The 25,567-nt window shown below is 47.3% G+C and overlaps 9 protein-coding genes across 9 annotated transcripts; 3 read left to right on the top strand and 6 right to left on the bottom strand.

The window, feature by feature from the left end:
• Positions 1-354: 354 nt before the first annotated feature.
• EDB93DRAFT_444471 (acid protease) lies at positions 355-1,959 on the bottom strand. The gene is made up of 5 exons (XM_041456391.1): positions 1,540-1,959; positions 1,389-1,486; positions 857-1,337; positions 532-802; positions 355-479 (listed from the first exon to the last, which is right to left on the bottom strand). Exons 1-5 carry the CDS (start codon positions 1,820-1,822, stop codon positions 395-397), a joined length of 1,218 nt encoding a protein of 405 aa, XP_041312834.1. The 5' UTR covers positions 1,823-1,959; the 3' UTR covers positions 355-394.
• A 1,575-nt stretch (positions 1,960-3,534) lies between these two features.
• On the top strand, positions 3,535-5,178 carry EDB93DRAFT_1237838 (uncharacterized protein; the record flags this gene model as incomplete). Its single annotated transcript, XM_041451465.1, has 4 exons — positions 3,535-4,069; positions 4,128-4,373; positions 4,483-4,990; positions 5,046-5,178. 4 exons carry the CDS (start codon positions 3,535-3,537, stop codon positions 5,176-5,178), a joined length of 1,422 nt encoding a protein of 473 aa, XP_041312833.1.
• Positions 5,179-5,346: 168 nt separating this feature from the next.
• Positions 5,347-8,068, bottom strand: EDB93DRAFT_1118059 (uncharacterized protein). The gene is made up of 11 exons (XM_041448401.1): positions 7,870-8,068; positions 7,599-7,759; positions 7,445-7,554; positions 7,294-7,390; positions 7,199-7,241; positions 7,100-7,146; positions 6,702-7,047; positions 6,335-6,646; positions 6,124-6,277; positions 5,944-6,056; positions 5,347-5,882 (listed from the first exon to the last, which is right to left on the bottom strand). The coding sequence occupies exons 2-11, from the start codon at positions 7,617-7,619 to the stop codon at positions 5,488-5,490; spliced, it is 1,638 nt and encodes a 545-aa protein (XP_041312832.1). The 5' UTR covers positions 7,620-7,759; positions 7,870-8,068; the 3' UTR covers positions 5,347-5,487.
• A 1,035-nt stretch (positions 8,069-9,103) lies between these two features.
• On the bottom strand, positions 9,104-11,016 carry EDB93DRAFT_444388 (uncharacterized protein). Its single transcript, XM_041456390.1, has 3 exons — positions 10,691-11,016; positions 9,252-10,636; positions 9,104-9,197 (listed from the first exon to the last, which is right to left on the bottom strand). The coding sequence occupies exons 2-3, from the start codon at positions 10,622-10,624 to the stop codon at positions 9,191-9,193; spliced, it is 1,380 nt and encodes a 459-aa protein (XP_041312831.1). The 5' UTR covers positions 10,625-10,636; positions 10,691-11,016; the 3' UTR covers positions 9,104-9,190.
• Positions 11,017-11,618: 602 nt separating this feature from the next.
• On the bottom strand, positions 11,619-13,827 carry EDB93DRAFT_444337 (S-adenosyl-L-methionine-dependent methyltransferase). The gene is made up of 12 exons (XM_041456389.1): positions 13,771-13,827; positions 13,382-13,695; positions 13,150-13,330; positions 12,872-13,095; positions 12,808-12,822; positions 12,696-12,756; positions 12,504-12,643; positions 12,340-12,444; positions 12,189-12,285; positions 12,071-12,132; positions 11,904-12,019; positions 11,619-11,846 (listed from the first exon to the last, which is right to left on the bottom strand). Exons 2-12 carry the CDS (start codon positions 13,619-13,621, stop codon positions 11,765-11,767), a joined length of 1,323 nt encoding a protein of 440 aa, XP_041312830.1. The 5' UTR covers positions 13,622-13,695; positions 13,771-13,827; the 3' UTR covers positions 11,619-11,764.
• A 1,924-nt stretch (positions 13,828-15,751) lies between these two features.
• On the top strand, positions 15,752-16,619 carry EDB93DRAFT_1118000 (uncharacterized protein; the record flags this gene model as incomplete). The annotated part of the gene is made up of 4 exons (XM_041448400.1): positions 15,752-16,085; positions 16,155-16,339; positions 16,391-16,415; positions 16,478-16,619. Coding segments are annotated over exons 1-3 (226 nt in total), but the record flags the coding sequence as incomplete, so codon positions are not given.
• A 2,432-nt stretch (positions 16,620-19,051) lies between these two features.
• On the bottom strand, positions 19,052-19,580 carry EDB93DRAFT_1075572 (uncharacterized protein; the record flags this gene model as incomplete). Its single annotated transcript, XM_041445171.1, has 2 exons — positions 19,052-19,282; positions 19,335-19,580. Coding segments are annotated over 2 exons (477 nt in total), but the record flags the coding sequence as incomplete, so codon positions are not given.
• Positions 19,581-22,489: 2,909 nt separating this feature from the next.
• Positions 22,490-22,936, top strand: EDB93DRAFT_1076042 (uncharacterized protein; the record flags this gene model as incomplete). The annotated part of the gene is made up of 1 exon (XM_041445204.1): positions 22,490-22,936. One exon carries the CDS (start codon positions 22,490-22,492, stop codon positions 22,934-22,936), a length of 447 nt encoding a protein of 148 aa, XP_041312827.1.
• A 2,094-nt stretch (positions 22,937-25,030) lies between these two features.
• On the bottom strand, positions 25,031-25,335 carry EDB93DRAFT_1245646 (uncharacterized protein; the record flags this gene model as incomplete). Its single annotated transcript, XM_041452340.1, has 2 exons — positions 25,031-25,188; positions 25,257-25,335. 2 exons carry the CDS (start codon positions 25,333-25,335, stop codon positions 25,031-25,033), a joined length of 237 nt encoding a protein of 78 aa, XP_041312826.1.
• Between the last annotated feature and the right edge of the window lie 232 nt (positions 25,336-25,567).

The following is a 25,567-nucleotide window of genomic DNA, read 5'->3' as shown; positions in this document are numbered from 1 at the left end:
TGAAATTTTACGGCTGCACATATGATCATGGCCCAACATTACACCTATCCACATGGTCAATTCATACTGTGGTCACCTTAATTTTCTTCCAGCTCAGCACTATCGGGAGTGCCAGGCAACTAAATAATAAACAAAAAATGAGTCTTTTCAATTGACTTTTGCAGTTCGGCATGACGTTACGCTCATATTTATTTGAATTACCGGTCACATGATGACTGTTAACTAGAGTTAGTCACTTAGCGCGTGGCGATGGTGTACGGAACAATATTGGTGCATCGCTATTGGAAAATATTCATTCTTCAACGAACGAATGACAAGCTTGACGTTACCCCAAGTACTCGCACAGCTCCAATCGACTCCCTATAACTATAAAACATACGTAAATGAAGCTAATTTAGTTGCTCTTATCATCAGTGTGTGGGGTGTTTGCGAAGCCAACTTGGTTGTTGGTGGTGTCGAAGACAGAATAGTGACGTTGACTGTGTGATAGGTCGTCAGTCTCATACCGCCAAAAGCTACCTAAACACTCACAGGAATGCATAACCATTGACAAAGTCCAATCCAGAACCAGAGTCGCTGCCGATATCAGCGACGATAAGGTAGATGTTGCTGCTGCTGCCGCCTATGTCAGCATTGAGGGAACGCGGCCAAATTTGGGCGTTGGGGGTCAGATCGTAGGTTTTGCCACCAATCTTGAAGGTCAGGCTTTGCAACTTATCATACTGACCAGAGGTGATCGTCAGGAGACCGGTAGCCTCATCCATTACGGCACCAGTGGCAGTTTGATACGTGCTGAACGCATCTGACATCCTCCAATTCAGCGTGGGATGATCCATTTATAAGTAACTTATCCTACCGGAGGCAATGAGAACGAGAGTCGTGCCGGTGTCGACGATACCAGCAGTCTCAGACAAAATGGTGGAACCTCCATAGGAGATAGACTGGTCGATACCCCAATAAGAGCTAGCAGGTGACGTAGTCGTAAGAGGGACATAAGTCACTGGGCTCGTTATCTTTGAGCTATCATGTCCACCAAAGGTGAGCTCGCCGGCACTATCAGAGGCATCGGGAGGGACAAAGTAGATTCCGAGTGCCTCAGTGTCGATGACACCCTGGCTGTAGAGGTTGTCTGTGACAGTAGAGACTATATCAACGTTGGAAACGGTGCTCTCAGTCAGGTCAGCTGGTCCGACTCCGAGGATCCCATCCACGCCACTGAAGCCTTGTGAGGAGCTCGCAACTCCGATGGATTGTCCGGTAATGACCAGAGTGTTACTCAAATAAACGGTGTCCGTGTATTCCTCTCCGAAGAAACTACCGGAACCATAAGACACATCCTACAAGGTTGTCATGAATACCGTATACACAAAGTAAGGAAAACGGCATACAACAGTATTTCCAGTATCCACACTAGTAGCTGTGGGATTGTATGGGGTGTTTGCACCCACCCAAGTGTTGGAGCTGCCCGTGTCAATGATAAGTGTGTCTGATAAACCATGTAATCAGAAGTTATCTGAGCTAGCCGACAGTCAATCTTACACTCGGTGGCAGGGCTGCCGATACCAACTTGGGCAGTGTAAGTAACGACAGCGTTGGTTATGCTGAAAGAGGATTTGCCAGCACGCTTGCCCATGGAACCAGCTTGCTTCATCGCCTGAACGCGAGCCCTGTCGGCAGCAGCGACGTTAACAGCACCTCTAGCGTTCACCCTAGCAGCAAAGCTAAGGGTTGCCTTGCGAGCGTCAGAGCGCAAAGGAGATGCGTCCGCAGAGGACAACATGACAAAGAGGATCGACAGGAAAGCCTTGGAAGGGAACATCATTTGGGAAAGCTGTTCGAAGGCTGATTAAAGGATAAAGATCAGCTCGAATTCAAGCCTCGATCACCAACAGACTTTATATGAGTTGGCCTCCAACTGACCATGTGGTGGGTTTTACATCTCGTGCGACGCAGGGGTGAACTTCCTGGATTTTCAATCCTAAGTCGCTGTGATTGCTGTACGTCATCAGAGGGTGATTCGTCGCTGCCAAAATCGCCGGACCAAAAGCCAGGGACCTCACGCCGACAGCCGCGTGGTGGTTGTTTACCTAGATATCTGGAGTATCACCAGGACATGTTAGATAGCATCGCGATCAAGCAGCTTACCTACCGTATTGAGTTTTGGCACGAACCGGCGTAAATGATGTCATGATTTAAAGAGCTAACCAAGGAAACATGTCGCCTTATGAGATGGAACCTATGATAATGTACAAAGTTGAACACTTCTGGCATGACATGGCAATCCTTTGCCTGTGTTCAGCCTGAAGAATTGAGGCAGCATTAAAACATATCAGTAAAAGCGAAACACACCATAAACCAAAACCGTACCACTGCAAAATCATTCATGCCCAGGTCACGATCTGGGACTCGAAGACCCTTGGCGCGAATTTGGACAAGCAGACAATGGTAGGTGAGAATATCAATGGTGGGGGTACTATATACTGCACGGTTGGGTTTGAGTTGAGGCTTCTAGTAGTAGGTGGCAGACTGTAGTGCTTCCCAGATAGGTTCGCTTGACATGAGTCTCAAGTCGAGCTTTAGTCGATCGAGTCAAGAACATCAATTACTTACTGTGGTTTTCGTCAAAACGGTAAGATAGGCCTCACTCAAACACCACCAACGTCACGTGATGTATTTAGTCACACTGCTGCAATTTTGAGGGAGGAAAGCGTGACAATTGCTTATTTCAGAGGCTACACTAAATTAAATAGCAAACGGCTTTCGGGCGCTACAGCCTATATAACCCCCCTGCCATTCGCAGGAAACAGAATTCCCATTATTGCCTGTAAAGCAATGTAATAACACGATTTGTGGTCGGTCTTGCTGACTAAGTCAGACACCTACTCCTCTTGCCTCGCCAGCAATGGGCAAACGGACTCGCGCAGACTCAGCAAGGAATGCCAATCTTGCAAAGGCACTCGTCAAGAAGAAGAAAATCAATAACGAGAACAAAGAGAATGTAAGTACTCACATTAATTACAGCCAAAATTAAATTTCTGATGCGATGTTTCGCAGATTAATATTCCAGCGCGAATTTTGACGCCTAATGCGTCCGACGCGTCAAACACGCTGTTTCACACGTTGAACGTGTCAGACATGCCGGCCACATCCATTGGGGCTTTTTGTGATGTGCGGGAAGTGTTGGCCAACCAATCTGAGCAGCAGTCTCTCCACTTAGACATGCCAGTGGTTGAGCAATATTTCCTGTCAGCTGAAGAAGAGGTGATGTCTGATTTGGAGCTACTACACATGGAGACTGAAAACTCAGAGGATGAGGGTTTCGATGCCTCGGATGATGCGGGAGAAGAGATACAAGGCTCCGTGCAAGATAATGAGCTGCGAGAAGGCCATAGACGTGTTTCACCCACCATTCCTGCATGTCAATCAGCCCTCTTAGATCTCATCGAAATCTTGAATCCCCTCCGCAAAAATGGAACTGGCCACTTAGCATTTTCTGGGGACAATATCCTTCGAAAGTGTCTCGAAATGATGTGAATGTTCCTATGGATGTATGTTGATCAACAGAACCCTCGAACATGGACCGAAGCCTCTCGTGACACAGCACAGGCTCACCAAAAAGCTGCCCATACAGCCCGACTCCTTTGTAAATGGGCACGTTCATTTGTCGAACACCATGGCAACCTCCCAATGAACCTTTACGGAAGTTGGAATGTGTCCCTGCTTGATAAAGGGGACCTTGCCGAAGCTATTCACAGGCACCTGCAAAGCATCGGAAAATATGTCAGAGCACAGGACATTGTTGATTACCTTGCACAACCCAATGTACAGCAGAAACACGGCTTGAAGAAGACAATTTCCCTCGCAACTGCTCAACAGTGGATGCACATGATGGATTTTCGCTGGACGAAGTCTCCGTCAGGTCAATATGTCGACGGTCACGAACGTGATGACGTCGTTACATACCGTCAAAAAAAATTCCTACTGTCGATTGCAGAACTCTTCATACACATGCGTACGTGGAAGGATGGTCTTGAAGAAGCTAGTGATGAGCCTCGCCCACACACCCAGCGTGTTGTCTTGTGGTTCCATGACGAGTCCACGTTCTATGCCAATGACCTGTCGCAAAGTTTACTGGGTGCACGGAAACGAAACTGCGAAGCCTCGTCCCAAAGGGGAAGGGGCCTCATTGATGGTCGCAGACTTTGTTTCAGCCGATTACGGGTGGCTGCGCTCAAGTTGTGGTGAAGAAGCTGCCAGAATACTTTTCCGCGCGGGAAAATCCCAGGACAGCTACTTCACCAATGCATCAATCCTCCGACATGCTGAATTGGCCATGGACATCCTTGATCGACACTACCCACATGACCAGGCATGTACTCGTCTTCGACAATGCAAGTACCCACACGAAATGGGCTGACGATGCACTTTCTGCTCGTCGCATGCCGAAATTCCCCACGAAGCCTGGGAACGTCCCATTTGGAGTCGAGAGAACCATGATAGGCAGCGACGGCAAGCCAGTTCATGGCGCTGATGGCAAAGCACTCAACGAAAAAGTGCGCATGGCAGATGGTGTGTTGCCTGATGGGAGTGCACAGTGTTTTTACTTTCCAGAAGGTCATGCACGTGCTGGCAGATTCAAAGGCATGGCCGAAATTCTCAAGGAGCGTGGTTTCGAAGGCTGCAAAAAACTTCGTGTGGAGTGCCCAAACTTCCGGTGCAACCCAAACATCAATCGTTGTTGCTGTCGACGTTTGCTATATAATCAGCCCGACTTTTTAAATGTTAAATCTAACATTGAACTTGCTTGTGAAAAACGTGGTTACAAGGTCCTGTTCTTGCCAAAATTTCATTGTGAACTCAACTTCATCGAGCAGTGCTGGGGATTTGCCAAGCACCATTATCGACAATTGCCACCAAGCTCGTCCGAGGCAGTGCTCATGCAGAACATTATTGATTCTCTTGAAGCTGTTCCACTTGTATCAATGCGAAAGTGAGTAACACTCATCTTTATATTACTACTTTCTTAATTAAATGGTGTTGTACAGGTTTGCTACACGATCACTGCGTTTTATGGACGCATACCGCAAGGGTTTAAATGGCAAGCAAGCTGCATTTGCGACGAAAAAGTATCGTGGTCACCGCACTCTCCCACTGTCTGTTTTTGATGATCTCGCCTGAGCTCAATTAAAGCACCTATATATCTTTATACAACTACTAGTCTACTATATATACCTTTCTATTACCTGTACCCTCTCCCCTCAGGCTCAGCGCTCAGCGCTCAGCTTTTATGCACCGCAAAGTTTGAGTGAGAGTCACACCGTTGTCACATCACGTGATGTTGGTGGTGTTTGACTGAGGCCTATATTAAGTAGTTACGGCGTGAATAAACAGTGATTACATCATCAATGCTAACTCAAAACATTTATGTACAAACCGTCCAAATTTGTAGGTTACGAATCCTCCATGATCATTTCGATAGCATCTCAACTACGTGCGGTTCAATCCAAGATGTCCTTTCTGCAACCTCACAACAAATCCATTCACATCCTCAGCCTCGAAATTATTGATAGCATACTCTTGGTGCACGATTCTTCGGCTGTTGATTTGGTCCAGAGCGAGTTTCAGGTCTTCCTCAGGTCCAGAGAAGTCCCCGTCACCTTTTGGATTCGTCTGCTTGAATGTCTTCGAGATAATGCTGTCAATAGCGTGCGGATCCATGAGTGGAGCTGTAACATCGAACATATCCTTTGGAAGAGCTTCTTTCGAAGCGGATGCAAGAGTCGCAGGCGACGTGGGGTTAAAGCACTTGCCACAGAACTCCAGTGCACTCTGAAGCTCTTTCTCGCTCAACTGGCTCCCCATCTCCGATGCACCCTGGATTACTGTGCAGCAGTAACAGTCAGTATCTTTGACGTTGCCCATACTATACCATGAAACTATTACCTGGTCGAATGGCAGCGAATGCTCGATCATAATTATCCTCATCAATGTCGTTCAGGATATCAAGTTCCGTCGCTCGTATCTGTTGATAGGCACTCATCACCACTACCTGGAATCTACGCAGGTTACGTTGCACATGGAACTCTGATCAGCAAGAGCAGATCCATCTATTTATGGACTAACCTTGTGTAACTCAACGAAAACCTCTTCGTGTGCCATGCAGCTGCTTCGACTTCTGAACAATCTCCTCGGACTGAGGCGCAAATAGATACTGTTGCAGATAGTGCGGAGGTCATTGCAAGATGTATCCCGGAGGAGAAGAATGGATCTATGAACGCTGAAGGCTCGTGTATCAGCTTCATCATATGGACAAGGAAGATATACAAAGTCGTACCACCAGCGTCCCCGACCACACGAAAGCCAGGTCCCCCGTAGCTCGAAGCGGAGTAACTGAAGTCGGACGCTGATCTTATCAATGAGTCAAGCTGTCCAGGTTGTCCCCCGACAGCCTCTTTTTGTACCATCCTCCCATCTCCAATGAGCTTGATTAGTGCTGGAGCGAGGGATATGGCAAGTCGGTAGCGATCTTCCATAGAACTACCTTTCAAGTCACGAACATTCTCGTTATGAATATCTTGATTCCTAACGACGCCAACGGAAGTTGTTCCATCGTGTAGAGGAATAAACCACGCCCAACCGGATTCATCTGGTGTACAATGGTTCATTTGACGCATTTAACCATTGGCAAACACGATGCGTACCTCTCAGTGTCTCAAACCAAGGGGCACCCTCTCTTGGGGTATTCATGCCATATGTACCCACTCCCACCCAATAACCCCACAACGCAATGTTCTTCAATGATGCGTTAAAATGGCGGTTGCGTAAGTATTTGGTTGACATCAATCCTAAGCGTCCGGATGCATCAACAAGATAGTCGAATGAAATCAATCCGGTTTCCCCATCTGCAGCACGTGACCATTCAGCAGCTACAGGCCTGGAAGAGTCGGATGGAGAGAAGTGGAAAGATTTCACACTGGTTTGTTCAAACACCTTTGCTCCACATGATGTCGCGTGGTCAAGCAACATCTTGTCGAATGCCGAGCGCACCTAGCTGGAGTATTGATTTCCATCCAAGAAAGAAAAGATGTCCAGTACATACTACGTTCCATGAACTGTTAGTATGCCCAAGCGCAACGAAGTCCGTGTCTGGAAACAGGTGAGTGGCATGTCTCTTCGGCCTATTGCTGTTATCACTTACATCCTTCCCGTTTGAATTGGTTGAATTTCATTGCAGCTCCGGGCTATTAATGACAATGTATCAGGCCTTATTATTCTAGAACACTTCGGTCGCACCTTGCGTTTGAACCCCATTTCGACCAATTTTTGCTCCGCGTCAATGAACCGCAGATAGTGACGGACCGAGGGAATCAGACTCTCCCCGATGTGATACCTAAATGATGATCGTCAAGGGGGATGTCTGAATACTTTGGAACAAGTTTATTACCGAGGGAACTTGGCAGCCTCCAATAAAACGACGTCGAGGCCTTCTCTGGAAAGGGCTGAGGCGGCATAACTGCCAGAGGGACCTCCACCGACGACAAGGACTTGAGCATGCTGCACAATGTCAGGCATGCTAGTGAATCTACTGAATGACCAACCTTTGGTATTTGTGAAGCCATCGAACGTTACTGGGTGTATAAAAATCGACAATGACTGTCAACCACAGCCAATCTCCCGTGAAGAGGAAGTAAGATAGATTGGTGGTGATTACAGGCATTGCGTTAAGCATTTATATAGGGCTAGCCTGAGACTATAAGTACTATCATAGTGTCAGTTGATATATGGCAATCGAAGTACGAATGGAAGCGTTTTGGAAGGTCCGCTCGTCCCGGCAATGGGGGACCGCTAGGCAGGATTTGGGGTTCTCACCTTTGGAGGTTTCGTTCACTCCCTTGTATCAGCTGGCCGTTGCAAAGAGTTTTCGTAACAAGACTTTGATCGCATTTGTGAATGCGTGTGTGCTGTAATCATCAATATTGATCACAGGGACCCCCCACATCTGTAGTTAGCTCGGTGGCTGAAAGCTTTAGTCGAATCAAAATGATGATAATTCAAACGAGTGTGAACATCAAGTATCGGTTGTCGAGGTGAACGAAAAAAAAACATCAGGACAGTTCTAATTGTGTGTTTTCATCTCCTGTAATAGTTTATTATTAATATCTGTGACGTATCAAATTCACTGTGATTGTCACTTTGAGGCACAGTTCATCATTCCTCCAACCTGCAGGGCCTTCGCTTCCCTGTCATTTTGCTAATCTTGGTCGGGAAAATTGTTTCAAAACACCAAATCCGACGATGTACATGGGAAAAGAGACTGCAAGCGCTGTGTTTCATCGTGCCCGTAACTCGCCATAACATTGTTATCATACTTTATACACATCAAATTTTAGATACCGTGATGTCGACGTCATGTGTCAGAGGCTTGCATAATAGCCGCTGCCAACAACAATGATAGACTGAGGAGCACGCGGAACAGCAGCCACCTAAAGTTCTGAAACCCAGCAGCAAGCAGGTACTGTCACAGTGTCAAGAGACTCGAATGTTGAATTTACAGAAATGGAATTGTTGAACATTGACTCAAGCGCTGGCCATAGGCTGTATATAAGCACCAAATGGCAAGGGTTCTCGGGTATGGTTAGACCGAACGAATTATGAGAAAACGGAGGCAGAAGGGAGCGGCGTTGAGAGCACAAGGTAAGAGTACGAGAGACTGAATGTGTGGCGGTATGAAGGAGTTCGGTTTGGTGAAATAACGAGAGTTTCTCGTGGCGGTTTTGACAGTTTCAGCACGGCGAGGTGAATATGACGAAAGGAAAAGGGTCTGAGGGTCGATATAAGTGACAGTTATCGTGTAAAGGAGAGTAAAAGACCGTGCTAGTCGTCGAAAACAGTAAGACGATGAGAGTAAAGAAAAAGAATGTGTCCGCGTGACTCGGATGCGAAACGTTATACTTGTTCGCATCAGTGAGTCACGCGGATGACAAGACTTGCGTCTGTGCGTCTTGTTGTGAAGCATCGGTCAGGGCGTAGAGGGTATACGACCCTTACAACTGATCCAAGTACATCACTTGCACAAAAAATCACACTACATATATACACTTCATCATCAGACTGGTACATCGAAGCCTCAAACCGCAAGCACGCGTCCGACCTATACTGAACTTTCATAATGATTGTACCGCCTCTCCCGCTAATTCCTGTGGTCCAAACTTGTCAGCAGATCTCGTGAAAGCCGTAACCAACAGACATACCTTTCAGCATCATCAACACAGTGGCATCGTCTTCCACCCGTCTTATTTGTGAGGTGGTGATTGGACTTGGGGCCGCTGGAACGGCGCGCGGGTATGTTATTGAGTGGAGGTCGGCTTGGGGTTCGACTATCGCGAACGGAACCAGGAACATGCAGCTTCAGAGTCAGAAACTGAACGGACTTGTTCCTCTCATCCTCATCAATGTCCCGTACATCTAGTGACTCTACAATGAATGACGTCCCCGGAGCGAATGTGTACTCATTCTTCTCAGGATCATCCGAGAGCGGTGTGATATAACTTGCCCCATCCCAGACCCACGAGTCGTTGTCGGGAGGGTTGACAACCAATATAAGGCCATTTTGGTAATGCTTTGCGATGTCGATCGAATCCGCGAAGCTCCAGACCATCTTGGTTGTGATGATGCTGCCCACCTTGACGAAAGTTGCCATTGCTGCCGTAAAAGACACGGTAAGCGACTGGCTAGTCGGCCCGGCATTGAGGGGGCACTCTAGCATTTCGATGCCGAATTGATCGAGGTTGAGCTGGGACATGTCAAGCTGCCCGCTGAATAATTGAGGCGCATGAAAGATAGATGTGCGGGGCATCGCTGCAAAAGCAGCACCGAGTAACCTATTTTGAACGGTACTGAACCTCTGCAGGCGAGCCTCAACGTCGTGAAGCTGATCCTGAACGTCTTGCAATGTGGACGCGGGCTTCATCATAAAAGAATTCATGTAGAACTTGTTGCTCGGAACGTACGAGCCCCAGTTTGACTCCCAGATCGCGGTTGCGACACTTGGAGAGTCAAGAGGATACGGTATCGATGGGATGCTAGTGTACTCAAATATTTTCATCAGGACCATGCGCGCAAACGATGCAGTCGTCCAGTCATACACTGCCATTGCCATCTGAAAGCTGTGCGGCGAGAATGGAAAATGACGTAGCCCTAAGGCTTTAATCTCTGCTACGTCCTTGCCTGGCGCGCCTTGTATGTCTTGGTATGGCACGTAGCACGAGTCGATCATCTCGTTGAGAAATGATGCATCATCATCCGACACCTCCGGTAGTGGCTTTAACGTCCCCGTAAAGTGAACGGGAATAGATGGAGTGATGAAGAACGAGAAAGAACCATCCCCGGGGAGTGTGAGGTTGATGTTCACTAGGCCCTCTGGGCACATGGTGGCTGTGTTGTTCAGGTCGATGAAAGACGGAAGTGATGAGTAGGGTAAAGTGATATCGATAAATCCTTGTTTATCGATGATTAGCCTGTGACTCGATTCAGACCCGCCTCGGACTGCCCCAATGGGCTCGCCATCGCTGAACCACAGCTTGGCGCCGGCGCTGTTGTGTACGATTACCAAAGCCCACTTCATGGTGCTGCTGGACTGCAAAAAGAGCTTTAGTAGCATTCGTTCAAAAAGACTAGTTTCAACACTCACATATGTGTCGCTAGACTTCAAAAATAAAGATTTGGGATAATCTCTTTGAGTTCAATAGATTGAGAAGAATGTGTGTTCGAGTCGCAAGTATAAAGGAGGGTGGGTCGCCGTGCTATTAAATACATCTCGTATGGCGAAGACCGAAGAAGCATACATAGATGTGGCAGCGGCATCAGCACGGTCACCGGTGTATGTCAATATCCTATCGTTTACCACATCTTCTACATCAAATTCGAACTTTGATTGATAGAAGGCCCCGCTGGCAGCACCAATTCCCTGCTCTGGCAGCGGCATCAGCACGGTCACCGGTGTATGTCAATATCCTATCGTTTACCCCATATCTTCTACATCCAATTCGAACTTTGATTGATAGGAGGCCCCGCTGGCAGCACTAATTCCCGGGTGAGGTAGCTCACCTGTGCATAACAAATGAAACTGAAGCGTGCCTCTCCGAATTCGGGCTGGCGGGTTTGATAAAATCTTCAACGCTGACGATTTTGTGTGCCGATGACGATGATATCTAGATGGTGAGTTCAACAACAGCGAGCGGTTCAGCTGCAAATTCATGAGCTGCGTCACCATAAATTCGACTGAGGTCAGTGCTGCAGTTCAATTCGGGTCCGGTTCTCTCTTGTTACCGCAGATTATGGTCCGAGTTGCAATTGCAACTCGGAGCCTTAATCGGTTCCCGAATGCGTGTACATTTGAACTCCGAACAGCCATATCACCGTCGCGATCGCTGTTCGCTGAGAATGGTCGACACAATGCAACAACGGAGAAGGCACGGGATTGAACCAGCGATTGGGCCTTTCAATATTGCAGACGATTTATAAGATAAAACCACGATGGGTATGATGGGTAGGCGCTGAGGAGCTTCTGGTGGAACCATTGGCACTAAGGAAGCCTTCAGTGTCAACTGTAAGGACCGGCAGACTTAGTCTTGATTGAGCGCGATAGATACATAAGTTAGAGCAGTAAGTGTCCTTTGTCCTTCGTCGTCGTGGTCCAATCATGGGATTGTCAATTGGGGAAAGTAAAAGTACAATAACAGAAGATTACAAATTGCGTTCGACATTAGTCCTGAGCTATTCTGAACTCCAAGAGCATCGTCCCCACGAAATCATAGGTTTGGGTGAGCACTAGACCAGCACTGGCCCTGCGAATTATAACAAATCAAACATCGTCAACGTATCCAGGCATGGAAGGAACTTGCCCGATGATCTTGAATTCGTCCAAGGTTCGCTCCTTGCCATTGCAAAGAAGCCACATGGCCATGTCAAGTTGGTGTGTTGTATGACTCCCGAAGTTCAATAATGCAGATTCGGGCGCCTTATGATCCTGAATGTATGATCACACCATCAAGCTAAAATCGAAACTCACCTTAGCAATCGAGTTAGTCCCTATGTCAGACCCTTCGAATTTGCGCAAGAGCACGCAGTCATCTATCACAGAACGTTGATTATGGAGCAAGCACCATTTTGAAATGAGGCTGACTCACGAATCAACACTCGGCTGTTTGGTCTCATTACTTTGCGAATGTTGTGGAGAATCACCTTTGATTCATCGTCCGGCCAGTCGTGAATGACACTCCTTAACTATTTCAGATTATTGAGCAGCCTGCGTTGAATGGGAACAAACTTAGCACTTACGTAGTAAACATCCTTTCCAACAACGGGCGACTCCTCCAAGAAATTCAATGGCACGAACTCTACGCGTCCGTCGAGCAGCGCCTCAGGAGCCTTCTTCTCCCATGTCTGATCAAACATAAATACGACGTGTCCGTTGGACGTGGACCAGATGAGTCTGAACTCACAGTTCTCCAAAGCTTCAAAGTTTCTGGGAGATCCTGATCGGTTATTCTGAGATGAGGGAACATTTTCGCCAGAGGAATGGACATTGCTCCAGTCCCAGATCCAACATCCACCACAGAGGACACATTATCCCAAGGGTAATCTTATGGCCCGCTTCAGTCACGCTGATGGTTGATAAGACGGTGATTGCTTACAATGCAGCACTGCAGACGAGCTCTGAACCTCAGAATAACCCATCATGCTTTTGTGAAATGTCTGTGTATTGTGAGCCGTCAGTCAGTCATAAGCAGCCAACTCCACACGCACATCGCGAGCCTCATCCTATGCAATATGGTAAGGTATGAAAGGCCAGTTGATCACTAAAACTCACGTCCATTTCCCAGAAGCTGTTGGTTTTTCCTTCTTTTCTGAGAGCTAATGCTCGAGGGGCTTTTTCGACCGTGTGCGATCTTGCAAACTCTTGGTCTATCATACTCTCATAGAGAACCGCAGCATATCTGGGGTAGTCTCGCTGATGTCGTATACAAGACCCGACATTGCTTGTTGACTTGAGCATGAGAGAGAGTCGCGTGTTTACGAATACGTCTCGCTTGACTGTGTGACCAAAGGCTTCAGAGAATTACCAACCGACAGCATGACGCATATTACCTTCTTTGAAGCAACCTCTGAGGGCTAGAACTCGCAAGACGCGTGCGATCTTGGTCTTATCAAGGTTGACTGCGTCCGCCAAGGCATCCACACTGAGACCTCCCGGGTGCTTGTCCAAGACGTCCGCAATACGGGATTGCACGGCAACGTCTATGCACGCCCAGTTGTAATTATTAACAAACTAGAAAGATGGGTAACAAGGCATATAAGGCCGTCTACGATTGGTACTCACGTTGTATGTTGTGTGTTGAGGGGGAGCCAGTATTGTGTTCAATTGTTCGCATGCACCCTCGAGCAGCCTGATTGCCTTTCTGAGGGCAAGTGTATCCGTCGCAAGGTCGAGGGGGTGAAGGGTACCTGCGTCGATGCCAGGAACTCCGTGTCCAGTGTCCTTGTATTCCGCCATTGCTTCGCGTGCGGAGGAGTTTATGATGCCCAAGAGGGCTTCAACCTTGACTTCATTCGGGTCCATCGTTTTTAGGAGTGTATGATTCCCTATCAGTCGTTCAGGTTTTATACTCCTTGACAAAATGCATCATCCAGCTGCTTCCCATGGCGAAGACATTCAACAATAGGTATCTCTGGAAGAAGATTGAAGCCAGACATAGTCTGACCACTCACAAGACCTGACTTTCGACACCGGTTGTTACCCGAGTTCTCATGTAGCGGCAGGATCGGTAAGAGCGCAGGATACAACCTATGAATTGTTAGACGCCATCGTTTCTGATTGAAATTGAAGTCAATCTCCCTGGCTCTCAGTTTCATGACAGTATGCCGATGAAATATCATGTAGATAAGCCAAGGTTCAGTCATAATGCTGCATCTGCAGGCAAGAAAATGTTCATACTATTGCTGGGAAGGTTGGGGGTGGTCCCCGGGCACAAACTGTGTAGTATTACGTGAATGTCGTGTGCACCCGAATTTACTGCTGGAGATTGGCTGGAGAGGTCGAGGGCGATCTCTAGAGCATCGTGACCACCAAGAACCTCGTCTTACCCAAAACCATCTGTCGTTTTTGTTCTCCCTTCGTATCAATGCTTGGTTGTTGTCTTGGTATGAAAGCCTTAACGCTTGAATAACACGTTCTAGGATCACACGATGGCCGCATGAAAGCTCCACGGATCGCTTGAGATCTATCTTGTGACTAGACAGGAACTGGGAGATAATTGCAGAGCCAACAACAGAGAAGGCGTGAGAGGTTTAGCGACTCCGTCGAGAATGTCGATGATAATAAATAATAAAATGCAACAAGAAAAACTTACCCACGAAATAAATTTAGTATTAGTATGCTGTCTGTTTCTGAAGGCCTTTGAAGCCGAGACCCGTCGAACTTCGCATTCACAGATGCGAGCCCATCACAACCGAGTTCGACATCGCATCCGCTCAAATAGATGGGTCGAAATATCTGTTCCAACCATCGACAGTAGGAACATGAACCGGCCCAAGAGTGGACTCTACAGCCACTCCAACGGTTCGTGGCGCATTGCGGTCGTGCAGAAAAGAAGACGACACAGTCGGATCACGACTCGCATTATCGACAGGAATAACGGGATATCGGCAAAAGATCCGAGGACATCATAAGGAAACATAAGTAGTCGAGGACTAACAAATCAGATCAGCATGTGCGCAGACGAAGTAATGAGAAACTTTGAACAGCTGTTCAGAACCGTGCGAAATAAACTCCGTGGCTCGGTGTTACAGCCACACGCTAGGCCAATCTTTTTCCCCTACATACACACCAGCACTTTAACCTCTTTTCTCCGATCAAACATTTATTAGTTCTTGGAGTTTGTCCATGTGTAATTGGGCTCATAGGAGAATATCTGGTTGTCGCTCGATACGTACTGAGAGATCATACCGAACATAAACAAACTCACAGTTGCATCAAGGCTATCAAGTATGCGGGGTCGACCTGTACAAACCAGCATCCTCACGACTTCGCCGGTCTCTCGATGTAACAATAGATGGTTGGGTTCTTGATATTTAGCAAGCTCGTAGCGACAGAAAAATCGTATCGAAAGGAGCTACGGTAAGTCGGAGGACTTTGGAGCCAAGCCGAATAACATACTATAGGCCATGCCAGGTTCCCCGGCTATGGACTCAAATGCAGGGCGAAACTGTCCACCGTTCGCCAAAGCACTACAACAGCTTCCCCTTGGAGTTAGTAATGCAATATCATGATGCGCTGCACTACTACATGCTCTTGAGCAGGCCACTGGCAACACTACAGTTTGAAGCGCATGGTGTATCTTGTCGTGCATTCAATGATCACGGTCTTTCTCGCGCGGATAGTAGCCATATAACTGACGATTGTGCGTGTCAAAATTGAAGACGCCTACAGCTCCCTTTACCTTCCACTTTCAAGTTGTTTCTCAACAACGCTCGACGAGATCTAGATAGATGCCGTGACCATCATGATGTGAGCGGAAAATTGCTCCAAGCAAATTTTGCAGTAACACCGTAGGCTTGATTTTACAGCGAGATTATTGGCCACATGCACACAGTGACAGGCACACAACCGCCATCAAAACCAGACTCACGGAAAATGAAGGGTCGATAGGTTCTGGGTACGCCTACTTACAACTCGCCTAGTAGGCTAGTACAGCTTCCAACTTGTTTCAACAACAGTCATCTTTGTGGTTACCCTGCGCTTCTCTCTTTCAAAGAATTTCGAGATGTCGTATAAACTGTGAAGTAAATTTGAGGTTTAGTAGTTATGGCTTTCTTGCCAATTGGGGTTCGTGCTGTGGCTGGGCAGAAGCCGCAGAACTATTCCGAGTCCGGGTTATTCTGCTGGCAGAACTGGCAGAGTCTGACATGTGCGGGAGTTCTGAAACATTCAAGTTCTGCCGGGTTCTGCCATCTGCCTGGTAGTCCACACTACTAGCTATATGGCGATGTGCTGGGATTAATCGTAGATATGTATCCATTTGAAGGTACGTCCACGCAACAGTAATTCCAGAAAACAGTATAAAAACCAGCCGTCTTCGTACTATTGCCTTCAGAATTACCTGAACTCACGTACAAGTCGCAAAAAATGCATTTCTCCTTTGCAACTGTCCTCGCCGTTATTGCTACTTTAGTAGCATCAAGCTCTGCTATCCCCTCTACCAGTGAAGCAGCTGGATGTCCCGCGTCTTGCGAAGTTGACGCACAATGTCAAGATAGACACTGTGCTTTGAAAAAATGCGTGAGTATTAGCATTTCCTAAACCTGATAACATAACTCACCTGCATGACAGAGCGTTCTGGGATTCTGCACAGTGAGCCTTATTTTTGCTTTCACATCGGTGGAGTATCGCCATTGACACTGACGCGCGATTTCCCAGTGATTTGTCGAGTTGATCGACGCAATGTGCATTCGGTCCACCTGCAGCTCGAATTATTTAATAGAGTCACTCAGAGTAAACTGCGCCGCTATTAGAATTTGTTCCATTCAAAGCAATTATATTTGCCGTGTTCTACAGATCAGATATATGTGCATGTCCTGCATCCACTATGAGCAAGGCAGGGCCGCATGTAAATATGCCTTCGCGGTCCAATATCGGTTTCTTCAGACCCTTGGCTAGTACCGGAAATCTACGACCAGCCGCTGTCGCTAAGAAAAGGAAGCCAGACAGCACAGCGCACCCGCTGTCAATAGTGACGTTCCGGCCCGGCTTAGGCTCAAAGCCCCCGGCTTAGGCTTGCCATATTTCAAGCCTAGGCCGTGAGCCCAAGCCAGCCCAAAGCCGTGGCTTGAGCCGCACTAGGCCGCGGCTTCGTGGTATGCAAAACTGTAGATTCGTAGTTTAGTAGCACAAGAAAATACATGAAGTAACTAGTCAGAAAACTCGTCATCATCTAAAATCAAAGCATCCCAAGCATCCTCCTCATCTGTGACATCAGTCCTCTCCTCACTGTCAGCTTCCAATTCAGAGTCATCAAATGCCTCCGACTCCACGAGAGAGGATGGTCCAGGCTCGCGAAAGAGAAGGTCATGTCGTATCGCACATTTGACACATTGGAGAGCTTCCACAATGTCTCCTTTAAGCCGGTTCCGTCGTTTGCTGATCGTGATGCCACCTTGCGAAAATGCGTGCTCGCTTGATACTGATGACAACATGATGGATAGGTAATCTCGTGCGAGCGAGGCCCATACTGGATATCTTGGTGCATTTATCTTGAGCAAAATTGACATCAGTGCGAATTTTCCAAGTAGTGCAAGCCATAGTACGTACCCCCCACCATTGTATGGTAGATACACCTGGTGGTAGAGCCGCCTCAACAGTCTCCAGGTAGATCATAAATTTGGCCCTCCATGGCCGTGATGGATCGCCAATCAAAGTAGGGGTAATTGAAGTAGGGGTGGGGTTCATAAGTGAGTCGTCCTCCGAATCACTGATGACTTTGCGGATGAGTGACTTGAGACCACCTGCCTTGCTTTTCTTCGACGTGGGCTGGGATGACAACAAAAATGTAGCTTCTTCATTCAGCTCACGATAACGAGCTTTGAACTGGCGGCAAAATCAGACTATCGTGCAAAGGCAAAAAAAGCTCGACTCACCACTTCCTCCGCAGTGCTTACCACATCATCATGCAAATTTTCTGGCCAGTGGCGCTTGAAATAAGTCATTTTCCCTACTGGATCAAGCACTACATTTGCAAGCATTAGAGTATTTATTGAATTATAATAAACAACTTACACATTGCCATTATATATGCAGGGGACTGCGTTGTCCTCTCATAATACTCGTCTACCTTGGCAGCGGCTGCTTGAAGCGATGGAGCGAACCATGCATACTTAGACCTTTTGGCACGCGAAGACCAAGCCCTGTAGAGGGTTTCAAGCGCTGGGATTGCGAGGTGCAGAGTCGAGCCACGTTCAGATGAGAATGCTTGCTGTGCGACATCGGCATACTAAAGAATTAACATGAGAAGTTAGTATAAATAAATTAGAAACTCTCGTACTGAAAGAAGATCAGCGAATTGGCCGACATGTGTCCATTCACCAGCCGAGAGTTGAAGAAAGTCGATCTTGGCACATTTTGCCAAGTCACGCTCTTGACGACCTATCTCGTATACAAAAGTATCAATGTGCTAGAGCCGATAATAAGCTTGAACGAGTAGAATTATGACAATAAGAAATAATGTACCTCCCTGTTTGTCTCGGCACGATTAAGCATTATATATGTCGAGGACCACCGGACTTTCATGTCAATCAACAGTTGAGTTGGTTGAGACACTCCCGCTTTGGTCTGCACACTCCGGTACATTTCCTTTCGCTTCGCGGATGACCGTTCCTGCAGGACATCAATATATCTTAGTAGTGTCATATGATTCTAACGAAAACGAACATACCTTGACACAAATACTTCGAACAAGGGCTATTTCATCCCGAGTGGTCGGTTCATGACTTTTTGGTTCGTGCGGGTTGTAATACAGCGCTTTGCTGTACGTGCTGATTAGACTCTGCGTTGCAAGATTAATAACGTGAGCCAAGCAGCTGCACAAATAATGAGTGTCATAGCGAGTTCGGACAATGACAGTACTTACTTGATTTTGCGCTGGCGCCAGGGAAACACTTTGTTATATTTAGCCTCGTATAGGCGCGCGAATTCTTGCAGTGTCATCCCATTGTTTGCAGTGTTGTCACAGGTGACATGCCCTAGCTAAGTTATATGAGCGCTGTAAGATGTTGTAGTCAAATAAACTGATTTACCTTCTGTGCAATCCCAACACGATTGAGAATTTTGAATAAGGCCCCGCCCAGCCGCTTGCCGCTATGTGCATTGTTGACTTTCGTGAAACCGAGGAGTGAGCTTTCAATTTCCCATTGCATGGGTACCTTCTCTTCAATCCAATGCCCCGTGACCGCAAAATAACCGTCGACGTTCTCCGCTTGCCATGCATCGCACGTGGTATTAATGTTTCCCTTGACAGCAGCGCTCTATGAAGCCCAATGAGACAAATACAAACAGACAACAGACATCACTCACGTTCAGCGTGTTCCTTAGCCTCGTAAGGTGGTTTTTAAACATTCTCATGATTTCGGCATGAGTGCCCTTCCTACCCGGAATCCTGACTCCGTTGGTTGCGCGAGAAGCAACATGAATCAGCTCTTGAAATTTAGGGTGTTCAAGCGCTTGTATAGGCTAAAAAAATAAGCTGTCAGTCATGGTTTTGAATTGAGGAAGGCAGACGTACCTGATCAATCGCGACAAGCCATTCAATGGCAGCTTGTCTGAACAACTTGTCAGAATATGGTACAACTCGTTCGGCCTTGTGTTCAGTGAGATGGGCATTGATCCTTTGCTGTGCAGCGTTCTCCTTTCGAGCCTTCATGTCGCCAGGTAACATTGATTCGAATGCATGTTGGTTTGCCCATTTGCGATACTTGCCGGAAAAATGGGCCTCAGCATGGCGATGAAGGGTGGTGATTTCATTGACAAGGACACATTTTTTCCTATGAACGAGTGAGTGAATGAGTAGTATGAGAGTACAAAGGTAGACTTACGGACAAACACTACACTTTCGGTGTTTCTTCACTTTGCCATTGGCCCCAGTTTGCTCAAACGTCACTCCAAAGAATGCGTCGATATCAGCAGTTTTGCCTTCCCGAGACGATCCTGCGTCTGCAATCGAGACATCGATGTCAATGAAAACCCCATCTCCGTCAACCAACTCGGGGGACTTCTCTGGGGCCTTCTGTTTCTTTCTATGAGGCTTAGGGTTTGTACGAGCATCCTCGCGGACTGAGTCATGGTCTTCGTCGACAGATTCGTCGTCTTCGATGTCGACGAAGGTATCATCAGGATGCGAGCGCTTGTTGGATGAGGGAATAACTGAGGGTGGGGGAGGCACATTGGACGAGGGAATAGCTGTGGGTGGGGGAGGTACAGGCTTGGGTTGGGCAGAAACCTCCGAAGCACACTTGGCTGCCTCTGCGGCACGGAATTCATTGATAGCTTTAGTTTGGGATGGAAGGGCGGCCTTCTCCGAGTGTTGGAGGAGGGCAGCAGTGGGTTTGATCTTGCGTATGGGACGAGGATGCACGATAGGTTCGTCTTCGTTATCTGTGTGGACTGTACCGGTCATTGTGGGCTGCTAGGTAGATACAACACATATACACAGTACCACATATATAAAAAAGAATGTGATTCGAAAACAGATTAAGTTTGCGAAGGCAGCGAAGTTGAAGTGCCAGGCAAGACTGTAGAGGTGCATGGATTGCTGAATGTTTTCTTTTCAAGACCTGGGGCAAATATCAGCGAGCTTTCAAAGATAAATAACATGACAATGGCGACTCACTGTGATCTCATTCTGACATACCTCATGGTATGATCGATGATCAATTGACTGAGAAGCTGATACCGATTGTCAGAAAACAACATTAACATAAACAGAAACTTACATACCGAAATAGATTGCTTGCTAAGCCACGGCTTGGGCCGGCGGCTTAGGCTTCACAAAATTGAAGCCTGGGCCAAAGCCCTGGTCAGGCCGTGTCCTAGGCCTGGGCTGGGCCTGGCTGAATCAGGCCCGGCTTGGCCTGGCCCGGGGCTTGAAGCCGAGCCGGAACATCACTAGCTGTCAAATGAGTGCTCCCACTAGCTGTGATAGTGGTGGCTTTGTCGGAATTCGTGCTACAACTGTACAGTGTCAATTGCAAACATCCAATTATTCGGCCAAATAATGTTCAGCCATAAGTTATAACCTGTTGCAAGCCCTAACTCAATCAAAACTTTATGCATGTGGCTGCATGACATCATCTCATTACATAAGATGATGCCACGCTGCTGCTGGATAGTCGAAGTAACCGCATCATTCATACAAGCTATTCAACACTGCGCATGTGGCACTGGCCACTACATCAATAGACTGCTACTTCTAAGAGAAGAAGTTCTAACAGGCTCGCAGTTCTTGACATTGCAGCTCGATACACATCAACAACACTGCGTGCTAGTGAGTAACAAAGTTCAGTATGGATAATGCTACTGGCGTAGTGCTGCCGAAGTCTGGTTCAGTCTGGTTCTTGGGCCAAATTTTCTGAATGCCAAACTGAACCATAGGTTCGGTTTAGCTGTTTGGTTGAACCCTGGACTGAACATCACCGAACACGTTCAGGAGGTCCGGTTCACATTTGAACCAGGTTTGACCAAGCTTGCAGACGATGGGCCGGAGCTCCACCACAAACACCATACACAAATGCCCAGTGCACATCAGCAACTGCTGACATGGCTCAGATGAGTGCGGACGACAGATGAGAGTAGGAGGAGGGAAGAAGACGAGGAGATCTCATGAAGGGTAAGTGGGCATTGGGAACACGGCAGCATTGGGATGGTGCTCTAGGGGACTTCTCGCAGGGCCTGGATATAAATTTGTGGTGGTGAAAATGAGCTATGATATTAAGATCGAGTACTTGCAAAGAACAACTGGCAATTCAAACTATTGAGAACATGTCATCAATGTGAACAAGAGATGGAGTAATATAAGGTGCTGACTGCCTGACAATGTCGTCCCACAGACTAAGAGTGAATGCGCCAGCTACAAGAAACATGCTTGGATTTGCAAATGAGATGTCGGACATCAAAACGATGGCGCCAGTGGTGTTGTGTGGATGTTGATTCACCTGCCAGAGATGGTGGTGCATGCGTGTGGCGAGAATTGCAAGAATGAAGACCTGAAAAATATATGTGGGGACAACCACAGATGGATCAGGAAGTTGATTAGTAGACAATTGAGAAAATTCCGGCACGAAAAGTAGAAAAGATCATACAAGATTGATGGGCTTGAGAGTGGGGCAATTAAACAGGGCAATTAAACATTGATTGCAGAGAAATATGGGGCCATCTATAGATGTATAAATTTGAATGCTGGGAGCCACCTGCGGATGTTGCAAGCATGGGAGAAGGAAAAACACTACAATGAGCTTCCTGCACAGCAAACTCTGAGAACATGTCAGTCCCCCATCCAGAGTCGAGTCTACATGCGCAATGTTGTTGAGTTATGGACTTCACATCATTGTTTGTCGTCATTGTATAGCATATTTCCTTTTTCTGTTCTGTCATGTGTGTTAGTACTTAAACCTTCACGTTTCCTTCTATCATACCTCAGTCGTTTGTTCCAAACACTGAGGTATGTCTTTCCTATTTTCTCGTTATCTCGCTGTCTCTTACAATAGAACTCTAGCATGTTCATTCATTAGGTAATTACAATATCAGTCATTTGTTCCAAACACTGAGCGTGTTCGTTCGTTAGCTTCTACAGGTTATGAGCCTCGATTTCTAAAGAAATCTGATGATCTACGCGCGCACTGTTGTTTTAGCGACTCCTTACATCTGTCTTGAGAATCCCTTGACATGGGGAAACTTGATCACATCCTGGAGCTCACAGGCCTGGACACTTACTTTGCATGGAAACGCGAGGTTACTTATGCATTAGGCATTGAGGATCAGTGGTGTCACGTGACTGACACCGTTGATCCTGATGATGTCTTAGGCAGTGCGTCCTACAAACCTGTTCCCGCGGATCCACTTCAGCCCACTGCCGCTGAGACAACTGCCATTCGTGAATGGTTGATTAATGACCTCAAGGCCAAAGCAATTATTACTTGTCGACTGTCCATCTCTGTACAACAACTCATATCGACCAGTCATAAGGTTTCCGTGTGCGATGCCTGGAAGACCCTGGAAGATCATTTTGGACATATGGACATGGGTTCACAGCATGTCATTCGACAGAACCTCTATGCACTCCACATGAAGGATGCCGCCGATGCCTCCAACTATGTTGGGCAACACTCCTGAAGCACAAGAAAAAGGAGAAAGAGACTGCAGCTGCAGTGATCACGCCCACACCCACACCTGTCGCTCAATCTCCCACAATAGCAGCTTTTGCGGGAATAGGCACAGCAGCAGACACCTTTCTAGCAGACCTCTCATGTGCTTCCATCACTGATCTACCAGATGGAAACATACCTCCCACAGATACTGAGACACTATCCTATCTTGTAGCTGCAGGCTTCAACATGATTCTAGACTCAGGAACCACTACAACGCTCATCCATGATAAATTGTATTTCTGGTCTTATTCCACAGCAGACGCCGTCACCATCCATACTGTTACGACTTGGATGGTATCTGTTGGCGACGCTCAAACAGAGCGTGTGTCGTCAATGGTCGAGGATGTCCTTGGGCTAGCCCAAGGTTAGGGGTCTTACTTGGCGAGGCTTCGGCAAGTAAGATTTGACGCCTATGTCCAAATCGGGTAGCTTACGTCAAGCGGGTGCTAGACGATGAGCTGTATCTGCCAAGGCTTACGACACCCAAAGGTTAATTGTAAGATCGTTGTTAATTAGAAGGATGGAAGTCTGACTAGTTAACAGGGGCTTTGCTCGTCGACGAAGTTGATGAGTAAAGATCGAGACTATAGGCTTATCTGCGAAGAGCAGATAAGAAGATAGAATATAGACTGCTGGCTGTTACAAGAACATCTAGATGCTTGGGCCCCTACCATTTTTCTCCTCATTCTTCTGGTATCAGCCCTCGCATCATACCCTTACCCTGACCTCACCCTTGTTATCCTCGTCATCCTCACATTCCCTTTCGCTCTCTACCTGTCGCTTCAGCAGAGCCAGTACATCTGGCCGGATCCTTTCGCTGACGAAGCATACCCATGCTCTGTTCCACCACCTGACTGATCCTGTGGACAGTCCCCTTGCCCTTACCGTCCGGACGGTAACCTATGATATGATGCACAATGCATCCCTTTTGCCCTTTTCCCTTTCTTGATCTCTGACTCAGTGCGCAGTCGCACATGCGACTTATACTTAGCTCCGCAGCTGCACGATCGTGCCCCTGCGCATTTCACTTCTTATTTTCGATCTTTGACTCACTTTCTTATCCAGCACGTTCTACCTTGCCCGTGTCTCAATGCAAATGTGCCTTCCTTTTATGGTTATACCCTTTACCGATTGCCTCTCTTGGTAGTACGAGTTATCACCCACTAATACGTCTCCTGTCCTCTATATAAACTCGCTACCATGTACTGTATTCCCTAACTTGAATCTACTTGGTTCTTGACCTCCTACTCTCACCAGAGTGATCCCTTTCTGCCTATCCAGCAGTCTATATTCTATCTTCTTATCTGCTCTTCGCAGATAAGCCTATAGTCTCGATCTTTACTCATTGACTTCGTCGACGAGCAAAGCCCCTGTTAACTAGTCGGACTTCCGTCCTTCTAATTAACGACAATCTTACTGATTAACCTTCGGGTGTCGTAAGCCTTGGCAGATACAGCTCATCGTCTAGCATCCGCTTGACGTAAGCTACCCGATTTGGACATAGGCGTCAAATCTTACTTGCCGAAGCCTCGCCAAGTAAGACCCCTAACCTTGGGCTAGCCCAAGGACATCCATGACCGTTGACGACACACGCTCTGTTTGAGCATCGCCAACAGATACCATCCAAGTCGTAACACTGGCAAGGCAGAAAGGGATCACTCTGGTGAGAGTAGGAGGTCAAGAACCAAGTAGATTCAAGTTAGGGAATATGTTACATGGTAGCGAGTTTATATAGAGGACAGGAAGTGTATTAGTGGATGATAACTCGTACTACCAAGAGAGGCAATCGGTAAAGGGTATAACCATAAAAGGAAGGCACATTTGCATTGAGACACGGGCGAGGTAGAACGTGCTGGATAAGAAAGTGAGTCAAAGATCGAAAATAAGAAGTGAAACGCGCAGGGGCACGATCGTGCAGCTGCGGAGCTAAGTATAAGTCGCATGTGCGACTGCGCACTGAGTCAGAGATCAAGAAAGGGAAAAGGGCAAAAGGGATGCATTGTGCATCATATCATAGGTTACCGTCCGGACGGTAAGGGCAAGGGGACTGTCCACAGGATCAGTCAGGTGGTGGAACAGAGCATGGGTATGCTTCGTCAGTGAAAGGATCCAGCCAGATGTACTGGCTCTGCTGAAGCGACAGGTAGAGAGTGAAAGGGAATGCGAGGATGACGAGGATGACAAGGGTAAGGTCGGGGTAAGGGTATGACGCAATGGCTGATACGAGGAGCATGAGGAGAAAAATGGTAGGGGCCCAAGCGTCTAGATGTTCTTGTAACACATACAGCAAATCATGGCAGCCTCTCCACTTCGGGTTGAGGTGACTGTATGGCAATCCCCTCCATCAGAGGCACCAAACGTCATGTTCGACTCTCGAACTGCTTACACGCACCGTCAGCAATGTTGAACCTGTTGTCGGTAGGTTGGATGTTAAGCAAGGGATGGGACTGTGTATTTCGAGCCTCACCTCCTCGCTGTGAACTGGTCTATTGCAGAACTGAATTAGGCGCAATCTCCATGGCAAACAATCTATGCTATGTGAATCTGGAGTTTCTTCCAGCTCCTGTGAACCAATCCTCATCACTCACATCCAATA

Source organism: Suillus bovinus (assembly GCF_016758785.1).
Source record: "Suillus bovinus strain UH-Sbo-P2 chromosome Unknown EDB93scaffold_3, whole genome shotgun sequence".
NCBI lineage: Eukaryota > Fungi > Basidiomycota > Agaricomycetes > Boletales > Suillaceae > Suillus > Suillus bovinus.
Note: the sequence above shows the minus strand (reverse complement) of the source record. Positions and strands in the feature narration are given on the sequence as shown.